Source organism: Pleurodeles waltl, chromosome 3_1 (assembly GCF_031143425.1).
Source record: "Pleurodeles waltl isolate 20211129_DDA chromosome 3_1, aPleWal1.hap1.20221129, whole genome shotgun sequence".
Lineage (NCBI taxonomy): Eukaryota > Metazoa > Chordata > Amphibia > Caudata > Salamandridae > Pleurodeles > Pleurodeles waltl.
Window position 1 is genome coordinate 1,655,432,528 of NC_090440.1, and position 11,447 is coordinate 1,655,443,974.

The 11,447-nt window shown below is 44.2% G+C and overlaps 1 protein-coding gene across 8 annotated transcripts in view; it reads right to left on the reverse strand.

Moving 5' to 3' along the window:
- Positions 1–11,447, reverse strand: part of WIPF1 (WAS/WASL interacting protein family member 1) — a 462,168-nt gene that overhangs the window by 18,143 nt on the left and 432,578 nt on the right. For all 8 annotated transcript variants that reach the window (XM_069225386.1, XM_069225384.1, XM_069225379.1 and 5 more), the window contains one exon: positions 7,791–7,904. In XM_069225386.1, coding sequence (XP_069081487.1) covers positions 7,791–7,904 — 114 coding nt within the window. The remainder of the gene's footprint in view (positions 1–7,790; positions 7,905–11,447) is intronic.

Genomic DNA, 11,447 nt, shown 5'->3' on the forward strand with positions numbered 1-11,447 from the left:
CCTGGCTTGACAATTCAGGCTGGACTGTTTTCATGGGGAGCAGGGTCAAGACTGATCTGCATAAAGCTGGGTCCAAACTGAGGTGGCATGGTGGGCAAATAACACGATGGATTAAACCCAGGTCTTTGTAACTGGGTATAATTGCTTGCATTCCATCTATCCTCTGTTTTTTGTTGTTGCTTTTGAGGCCTGTACTGATGACAGCTGGATCAGTGCACTGGATATAGGAGACTTCCCAGAGGAAGCAGGTAAGTTTTGTTCTGGTGCAACCTCTTCTGTACAAAGAACAAGCGTCAGACTCCCAGCCCTTCTCACCTGCCCTCCAAACCCTATGACGCCAGGGTATTTTCAAAATATGCAATCGAGGTGGGGGGAAAAGAAATTGTAACCTGGTCCTCTGCCCAAAGACATGTGGTAAGCCAGGCAACAAAAACTAACCATAAAAAATGTGAAGAGCATGTGGTGGGCCAGCAGGGGCCATATGTTAAAAAAAAACAGACACGCCGTTCCAAGGGTATGCAGGGGGCCCTGGGGGCCATTCATTAAAGAAAAAAAAAATCTGGTCCGCCAGGGCATGCGGTGGGGCCATCTCCTCAAGTCAGGTGTGAGTCAGTGAATTTGATTCTGGTGGCCCCAGATCGGGATAGGAGAGTTTACACTCCTCACTCTCAACGTCTGATGTTGAAAGATGCTGACAGTTGATGCACTGTCACAGAAATCACCAGATGATCCAGCAACCGGCACAGTCCCATCACCTCAACACAGGGGGCATGACATCCCACTTCAACCTGCTTGCTCAGTTCTACATGCCATTTGTATTGTCCACTAAAATCTGGACTGACCTGCCCTTGACGGATGGCAGAAAAGCTTTCAGGGGCAGATGGATAGTGCACAACTTCAAATGATTAATGTGATGCTACTGCTACACTAGAGAATAGGGCCTCCTGATCTGTATGTCAACCAAGTGACCACCCCAGCCCAGAAGTTACATGCCTGTCACCACTGTGTGCTCTGGATGAGGCAAGCAAAATTGTCTGCTGCATGTCAAGTTTGCACTGAAGGTCCTGAGTTGCTTTGTCCAGTGTGCGGATGGAGTCTGAAAGGCATCTAGAGTGCCAGGCCAATGGAAGAGTAAGGTTCCACTAAGAGGACTGTGTGTCAATGGGCTTGAGGCACCACCAGAATACAAAAGGCCTGAAACTCCAAAAGCTTCAGAAGAATCCTGACTGGAACAAATGCTTTTGACAGAAACATCTGGATTATTGCCTAAATGTCCAGGTCTTGTGCAGGGACAAAAAGACCATCAAAATCACCATGCCCAGGATGTCCCCTTTAAAGGGAACCTTTAGGACAGGCTAAAGATGCATTTTGGTTTCTAGATAGAAAATCGCATAGTAGACAGAAACTAAACTGTCCAGTGGTCCAAGATTAACTGAGGTTAGCCCACCTTCAAAAGCCAGTCGTTGAAGTACAGGAAACAGAAGTATTGTTGTCCTGCAAAGATGGGCCACAACCATCGTAAGAGCTCTGAGAAACACCGGAGGAGCAGAGATAATCCCGAAGGGCAGGCTGAGTATTTGAAAATGTTGTGGCTCCACCACAAATAGCAGATACCTCCCATGGGACTGCATAACTGGCACATCGAAGTATGCATCCTGGAGGTCAGAGAATACCATCCAATCCTCGGAGTTCAAGGCTGAAAGAACCTGGACACAAGTCAACATTTTCAATTGCTCTTTCCCAAGAAAGTAATTTAGTAACCTGAGGCAATAAAATGGTTTTAATCCCCTGAGGACCAAGAACCAATTCCTGAGGACCAGGAAATATCCAGAATAGTATCCTGTACCTCTCTCCGCCTCGGTCATGACCTCAATCAAGACCTGGGCTACCAACAACAGCACTACTCAGGAGAGAACGCTGGCATGATCTACCAGTGTTTGGGCAAAAGTGGAGGAACAAGGGGAAGTGAAGTCAAGGAAAGTAGGATGTAACCAAACTGAACAATCAAAAGGATCCATTGGTAAAAGTAATTGCAAGCCACTTGCAGAAGACAATGCTGAATTCTGCCCCCTGCTCACCCCAAATGGCTGCTGGAAGTAAGGCAAAAGTAGTCATGCAGCAGCTGTGCCGGCTGAAGAGGAGGCAAAGGATTGTTTTGTAGTGTGGTTAGTTTTACGTATTCTTTGCGCATTAGCTTCAGGCTTTAGGCCTTTGTGCACTTTGCCCTGAATGTATTTTATTCATTTGCGGACAGCTTAGAGCCTCTGTGCACTTTGCTCTAAATGCTTTTTATTAGGCTTCGTACTGTTATTTTTCAAATAGCCAGTTCTACAGTGTTGTTTTTTATTCATATCACTGTTTTGCCTACTTCAGCACTGGAGTTCTCCATAACATATTCACTCTGTGCTTCAGTCAAGGATACAGTCTGGTACATTGCCGATAGACGTGGTAAGAGTTTAGATTTGGCATTCCTGCGTAGGGACATTTTGTGATCACGATGACATGTTAGTTATAAAATCACTTCCTTGTCCCAATACATGCAAGAGTGAGATTCCGACCAGAGACCCACAACTAGACGCTGACTGCCTCGTTGCAGATGCTGAACCAGATCACAGGCCTTTGCTCAGGTATGAGGGCTGATGTCTCCCCAGTGATTCAGAAAGGCAAGCTAGAAGCTTAACATGCTGTGCTCTAAATAGACCAAGCAGAGGGAGAGTAGAAACGGTTAGGCACTATGATAGCTTTGTTCTTATGTTTTACTCTCCTGGTGACTATTTCAATCCTACTATGTTGTATTGTTCTGGTTATTGCGGCTCACGCCTTATTATCTAAAATACAGTCGTTTTATTAAAACATTTTATAAAACTTATACTGTCTTTGTCATTTGTATATGAGACCATATTGTAAATGAGAGAGTTGGTTTGGATCTGAGTGACCACGACTTCCCTGAGAAGTTCCAAAGATGTCATGCGCTCGGCTGCCTAATCATTTCTTCCCCATGGGAGAAATGAGGCACTGCTAGTTAGCCGGAGCAGAAACCGGATTTAAGGTGACAGAGTTCTTTACAAGTGGGTCAGACTCAGTCCCCCACACCGTTATCGATCCTGCTGCCTAGAAATCCAGTAGTCTCATTTAGGATAATGAGAGCCCACGCGACATGGCCGCGCCAACGATTGGTCTGGCTCTAATGTTTGGGTCCGACTGACTCTCTCGGTCTCATATATATTTTGACTCCTCGGTTCCGTACGCGGAGACGTCCGTGGGGCTGAGGGTTTCCGCCACCACGGGATAGGTACGCCCTATTGCTTAGTGGTTGGTTGTTCAAGCTTGAACTTTGAAAGGGAATACCCCGATATTGGTGTGCCTTCTCTGACCTAGAGCTATTTTTTACAAATGGCGAATCCTAATGTAGTGAATATAGCAATCAATATGCGTCACCCACTCACGGGACATCTGATAGCACATGGACTGACAGTCCAGGGGGGTCCAGTCACTTTTGTGGTGGACGCCCATGCAGCCTATAGGACAGAACTTTTTTATTCTTGGGTCGTATTTCCAGCGGTTGATGGGGGTACAAATACTTTTCACGAATACACTGTTGCGAATGTCCCTGGACAATACAGGGCTTACGCTTACTTAGAGATACCTCTATCTTATCAAGAACACCATAACTGGCTTGATGGCGCCCTCCCACATACAGTAGCACAAGTGAGGTTAGGTCCGTTGAGTAATGATGGTCCGACCTGGCCTTTATTGGCTACTTACACACCATATCCTGCGGTTGCAAATTTGGCAGTGGCTGATGTGCGTCGTTTATATATAGACTTAGCAACAACATACAGAAGACTGGTTCAGTTTGTAATGCAGACGTTAAATACTAATGCAGCGCGTGCTGCTCCGGCGCACCCACATGCAGTGGTTCCGGGAATCAATCCGGCCACTGTACACTCAGTTATGGGTAAGGTACCGGCTAAACGTGAGGAGACTCCATTTTGGCTGGCGCAAAAAATTAATACGCTGGAAGCAGTATTTCCCCATACGGGACCTCAGGATAAACATAGAATTCTGACGATGTGTTTGCCGTATGGGATGGTTCCTCCGGTGGACCTTTGTAATACCTGGGGCACGGTCTTTGCCGCGCTCTACACTACAGCACACAGTACACCGACTTTAGCTAATTTACCGGAAGTGCTTAAACAAATTCAAGATGAATATGGGGCTGCCCCTGCCTTAGATTTGGGCATGCAGTTAATGGGCAATTTTGCCGCGGTTTCTTCTATTATTTTGAGTAATCTCAAGGGAGAGGCAGTAGCACTAGCAGTGCGAATGCGTCTTCGGGATGTTCCGCAGATTGATCAAGAGCGGGAACTTCTGAGAATAATACCTGAGACATATTCAAGTATTGGTCGCGATAGCCTAGGGGCTAGAACGCAGAAACCCCAATTGCAGGGTCAAAATAATAAAGATAATGCTAAGCAACAGCAACCTGAGGGTACAAAAAGCGCTGGGAAAAGAAACAGCAACACCTAAAAAAGATGGGGGACAGTCTCCGCAACCGGAGACCCCGCAGAATAGGTATAATCTCAGGAATAGGGATAATTTGAAGACGCCTGATAGATATCAATATACTGATACACGCCAATCTCGTTCCTTTCAGGACTCCTCAGAGAAGAGAAGTGAGAGAGGTGGGCGGTCAGAGCGGAGGACGGAGTACGTGAAACCGAGACAGGATTCACAACGCTCAGCGGAGGTTTCTGTTAAACAAGAAGAGAAACCGCTGCAACAAAAACAGCAATTTAAAAAGAAGAAAGTGGCAGCAGTCTCAGTTAGACATGCCGCTCAAGAAGAGAGTTCTCTTGACGAACAAGACATGGGCGTTAGCACTGTTAGACAGCGCGGCAGAGGTCACAATAGTTTGCCGGAGTCTTCTAGAGCATCTGGAGGTGAAAGCAACTGATGACTTCATACAAGTCGAAACGGCGGACATGCGAGTCTCTGATCCTGATAGAGTATATCAAGTGACTCTACAATTAAAAGGGGACATTGACCGCATTGTACACGCCATCTTTTGGGACCATGTGGTAAAATCATATGATGTTCTGTTGGCCGAACAGGATTGTCCACCTGACTTTGTTCGCGACTGTCCGGTTGGGGAGGATGTTATAGTACCTTCCTTCTCACCACTTGTTCCGAGAGAGTTAGCGGAGTCCTATGGTAAAACATGGGCTCTAGCACAGGCTCCCGCCCTATATAGAAATAACGTGGGGTGGGATAGACAATTACCTTATCATGTAATTCCAATAAAGGGCACACCTCAGCCACAGCCGCAGTATCCTATTAAATTTGAGGCAAGGGCATCGGTTAGGAAAATTCTTACACAATTAGAGTACCAGGGTGTAATTGAGCCCTGTGTCTCGCCGATGAATAATCCCTTATTTCCGGTTGCTAAACCGTACCATTCATATAGGATAGTGGTGGATTACAGACATTTGAATAGTCACACACGCACATATGCAATACAGAATTCACATAGCGCAGCGCTTATGAACAATATAGTGCGTAAAAAATACAAAACAACGTTGGATATCTCGAATGGATTTTTCTGCCAAAATATAGCGCCCGAAAGTCGGGACTATACCAGTTTCAGTGCGTTTGGCTCTCAGAATTTTTTTTGTCGTTTGCCTCAGGGGTATAAGAATAGCCCAGGACTGTTTTCGGCTCGTGTGACTGAAATGCTGCACGAGTTGGACCCTGAAGTGTTATCATATGTTGATGACATATATTTGACAGACGATGAGATTCTGCAACATCTAAGGCGCATTGTTGTGGGGTTTGCTGATATTGGCTATAAGTTTAATTTTAAGAAATCAAAGATTGCCTTCCTCAGCGTCATTTTCCTGGGATATGAGTTGTCGAGTGAGGGCAAGAGCCTAGCGCCACATTTTTTGGAGAAATGTGCTTTATTGCAGCCTCCTAATACGGTTCGGAAGCTCCAGTCATTGTTGGGGTTTCTGAATTTTGGCAGAACTTACATTCCTGATTATGCTACGCGTATAAAACCCTTATACGAACTGATTCGCCCGAATTTTTCGAATACATTTTGGACGATTGAGCATACACACATACTGCGAGAGTTACAGACTGATCTCTTAGCAGTTAAACACTTACACACACGGGACAATAAGACACATTTAGTCATCAGGGTGATACCTGGGGCTGTTGGGTTTACGTATGTCACCTTTAATGAAGGTGAGACAGTCCCGATTGCATACAAGTCCCACTTGTATTCTGCTGCAGAACAACGTTTTGCACAGACTGAGAAAATACTCACTGCACTGTGAGTGGTGGGAAGGCAAACTGCCATGCTTGGAATTTTTATATTTTCATTTGGACTGCTCTTTCAACTTTCTCCTGAACTTACCTGAGGATAATGAACAGGAATGAGAATGACCTTCGGACTTGGAGTGGGACAGACCTTGCTCCTTATGTTTCATTATACAGAGTTTGCTTTCTGCTCCCTGATGGTCTTGGAGATGCAAAAGCGACCATTTGTTACGGGACTTGGAATTGTTTTTGGTGCCGATACCAAATGCAGATTTTGTGCAGGTTTGTGACTAACATCTGCTTGGTACAATTGTGGCATAGTTTAAACCCTGCTGTTTTGGAGGTGACAACCCTGCACTATATCAAAGGTTTTGGAAAATTACAGTAAAAGGAACGCAAAACCGTAGGAGCAGAACTCCAGATCTCCATCAAATGAAGGATAAAAGTGGAACTGACATCAGAATGCATGGAAGGCACCCATATGTGGCTCTGTGTCGCAACATGTTCAGAGGAGAAGCAGAGTCGCAAAAGAAACCGATGATGCTGTCTATTTGTAGGCACTATTATAAAGGGTTTCCAGATCCAGTCTGGTACCTGGAGAGATCCACAAGGTGAGGAATCTGCCTTTAGAACTATCCATCAGAAGAAAACTTATGCATTGCTTCCTTGAGTCATGAGGCCCCATTAAAAGCCGCCCAGTGGGGAGGAACTAAAATTAACAGGACCCAAAATAGTGATTCGAGCTAGTAATTACACAGTGCAATTACTAGTTATAGTTACCAGAATGAGGAATAACTATGTGGTCCCGTAAATACTGGTTTCTTTCTCCAGTCAAGGGACACATCTATTCCCATGGTAAACGACAGAAGAAATATGAGGGGTCAGGATTAACCACGATATCAGGGGGCAGGGTGCAGGGCAAGCAGTGGCCTGGCAATTCCATTCTATACAATCAATGAGATGAAAACGCAACCTCAACTACTCCCTTCTCAAGCGCAGAGGTAGGGCAGAGGCGTGTAGGGAAAGTAGGATGAAAACAAAACAGTATCAGGAGCATCTCTGTGTGTCCATTGATCCACAGTCTTTATTTAAGGAAAAACAATTTAAGTGTACCATCAGAACAAATAAATAAACAAAGACACTCCCAACAAACCAATGATCGACTTGCAATCTGGACACAATCAAATAACATTACGGCTATGAGTAAAAGGATATAACATGTCTTTATTCAGATAACAATGCAAGCAATAACTGGCGGTACAAGACTGTCTTCGATATCGCATGTCCAAGACAGTATTATGTGCGGTGAATCCTCTGTTGATCTGATCTTGTGAATGTAGGCATTCATTACTACAATGTATGCACAACTCATATCTACTAATACATACAACATATACTTGTAAATATATTATTTCTCTGACATATGTATGAGAAAATAATAACATGTACATGCATTTGAAACTTACCTCTGTTTTCATTTCTCATCAGTTTGCTGGGATAACTTTTGTTCAGTGGCACAAATGGCTCTGGAGGTGGAAAATCAGACACTGGATGGAAAGAAAATCTGGTCTCCCAGTCATCTGAAAAGGGAAGCACACTTCAGTTCAGAATTTTAGGAACCAGTAGAAACCTCGTGACATCAAAAGAGACCACAAAGATGGATGAAAGGGGCCAGTAGAACACTTATTGCAGAGAAGGATCAACATTACACCCCTGGGACAAGGACGAATGATAATGCACAAACTTATAATACCCAGTGTGGGGATTAGCTAGTTCTTCTGAAACATCAGGAAGAGGTAGTGTGAACAAGACTCGGATAGACATTTGTGCATACAATGTAGTTCCCATGATTGAAATTGATTCATGGATTGTCAACTGATTGGGGCTTCAAGAAATCAAATGTGCATACAGCAGTAAATGGTGCAAGGTGAACTGTGTAAGATCAGTATGCAGGACATTTTTTATGAGTTTGACTGAGAGTAGATAATTTTTTTTTTTTATGTTGACTCTCATGATGTGAGATTACCAAAAATCACTGCACCAAAAGTAATATCATACAATGAGCGCTCTGCTCTGGGCGCGAATCATGTTCGAATGTAGCTTATTTCTAGGTGTTGGAATAAATACTTTGCACATTAAATGTTTAGAACAGTTGGTTACGTTTTGGCAAGTAGTCAACACTTCTTTGCCCAACGTTTCAAAAGTACACCCTTGTTTATGAAACTCTGCATCATCTTCCTGTTTCGTCCCAGAACGTAAGCGTATAATTGTAAACGTATTCCTATTTTTTGGATAAAATCCTAAAAAAAAAATGAACACTTTAGTTTTGGCCCTTATATCGAGAAAGTTACATATTATTTGTTTGCTATACACAAAACATTTGATCATTTTATGGCAACCCCGTGAGATAAAACATTTACAACCATATTTTAAATAACATTTTAAACAAGCATTGCCAATGAGTTTGGCTTTAAAGGGATGCTGTATGGTAATATGAAGCATTACAAGTAAATAGCATGGTAATGGATATGTATTTGTGTGGAAGCAAAGAACTGTAAAATAATACTGTATAAGGTTAAAAGGTCATAAGACAGTTGCACTTTCAAGTCAGACCTAAACATCCATATAGGTTAATGACTGCCACCTCTCATCTGTGCTGCTGCCAGAGAAACTCCCCATAAATGACTGCGTTATCTGAGACACTTTAATAGCACTACAAAGTGATGTGTGTGCCCCTGAAAGTTCAAGCTCAGGAAGCTGGATAAATAAACAAAATGATCAGAGCCGCATGGAGGGCAAGCACTTTTTTTGTAGAAGTGCATACATCTTTTGCCAAATCAAAACATTTACTCCTCTTTCTGAACATGTGGGCGGAACCAAAGCCCCTCATTAGTGATCCTCTCATAATTGTCTGGTGACAGCTGCACTGTCAAGCCAGACCATAAATATGCATCAGTCTTCCTGTAGCCAATCAAAAATACAAGCAGGAAATCCCAATATGTGTGGATTTAGTGGCATAGTATTTAGCTGGTATTACCATAACTAAAGTGGTTGGGCACCAGAGTGCCCACACACACGATATCCGCACCAGTGTGAGACTCTGGCAGTCCGGGGACATCATCTACAATCATCTTGCCTCCTTGTTCCTCATCAGCAGCTACAGCAGAGGCAATTTACTCCTAATCCCCTCTGGACTGTGTGGGGGGCCCGAAGACTACCTGTTGGCGCCCTTAGGTTCACTTTCAGTCCAGTTTGGTGGCTCCCGTGGCCTGCACCACTCTGACCTTTCGTATTTTCAACAACACAATCTTGTAGGGTGACACTCCGGGCATTGGCACTTTTAGCGTTGTGGGCAAATCTGATCGGCGACAGTCTAAGCTCCATTTTGACAATCCCCGTACATCCAGGATGGAAGACACTGGATCAGAGACTGTGGAAACTGCGGGCCCTTCTCAGACGGCACCCCTAGAACCAACCGACATGTGAGCACTTCTTATGGGGATGCAACAGAGTCTAATCTCTACTGCATCCAAAAAGGACTTAATGAGTGCTAGGATGGATGCTTTTACCTGGAACCTTGAAACGCATGATGGACGACTACATGAGCCGAAACAATGCATATCTGTGGTCGAGGACACTATGTCAGCTAAAGGAGATATGCTACTTAACACAAAGAAGCTGTTTAAAGTGATTGTGGCGAAAAACGAGAACTCAGAGGAGAGCTCTCACACAATAACCTTTGCATAATTGGTGTGCCAGAATCAGCCAACATGGGCAAACTAGAGACGTATGTCGAAATAATACTAACCTCTCTGTTTGTTGCTGACTCCTTTTAGTCTACTCATTGTAGAGTGGGCCCACTGCATTTTATAAACCAGACCACCCCCAGGTGCACCAACATGCCCCACTGTTGCCTGTTTGCTTAACTTTCAGGATGAGACACTGCTCTTCGGTTGGAAAGGGAGAAACATTTGCTGAATTTTGACAGGAATACAATTTTGTTGTTTGCAGACTTCAGGATTGTTATGCAGGTGGCCTGCAGTAAGTTTGCCCCTGTCAAGTAAAAGCTCAGCCAAATTGCTAATCCATAATCTATGCTTTACCCGGCGCACCTCAAGGTTACAGTTCATGGCAATGATCACATCTTCACCAAACCTCAGCAAGTATTGGACTTCATGTGCAGCCATATCTCCATGTGGATATGCAAATGACTGCATCACCCAGACCGACCTCACCGAATGCTGACCTGGGTTGACTTGTCCCCAAGTTGGAACCCCATGAGATGACTCCATACCACGGAGTCACTACTATGTTCCTCTAATTTTAACACTTTTTATCATTTTCCCTGTTTTTTCTAGATTGCTCATGCTGTAGGACATATGTTCCCTGTTCACAGAGATTTGTAGTAATTTTTATTGGACACTCTTGCTTTGTTGAGGATGAACCCCAATGGATATCTGGCCGCAGCCCATAGGTTATCTCTTATTTTTATGATTGTAGTTTGCCCTTCCTCTATCTCCCTTTATGGGAGTTGTCCGATGTATTTATTTTATTACTGTTGTTTTACAGGTTATGATTGGGGAGGGAGAATCTTCCTGAGGGAACCGGGCTGTCAGTGTGGGAGGGGAAACAGGGTTGTGTGTGTTTACTGCGCCAAATGCTCCGGAATTGTCATAATGTAATTTTGCTGTCTTGGCCCTCCTACCTTCTCATACATCGTATGCCACACCCTCTACCTTCCCTCATAGTAGCATAACCAATGCACTGGCAGCTCTCACCCATCACTCGCGAATGCCCTACAAATGCATTGCATGGAATACAAGGGGATTGATTGGGTGACTCACACAAGCACAGGCATCTACTGTCTCATCTTAACACACATGGCATTACATTGCTCTGTTACAAGAGACACAACTGGGCACTACCACTGGCACCAGTTTTACGGACATAAGGGCAGCGCACAGATTATTTTCTACCTACTCAACCTACGCATGTTGCACAGTTATTCTCATACGCGTGTGGATTCCTTATGCAACACACAGGGTCTCTACACGATCATGTGGAATAAATTGCAGTCCCATGACATCGCAATTGTAAATTGCTATGGGCTGAATACAGATGGC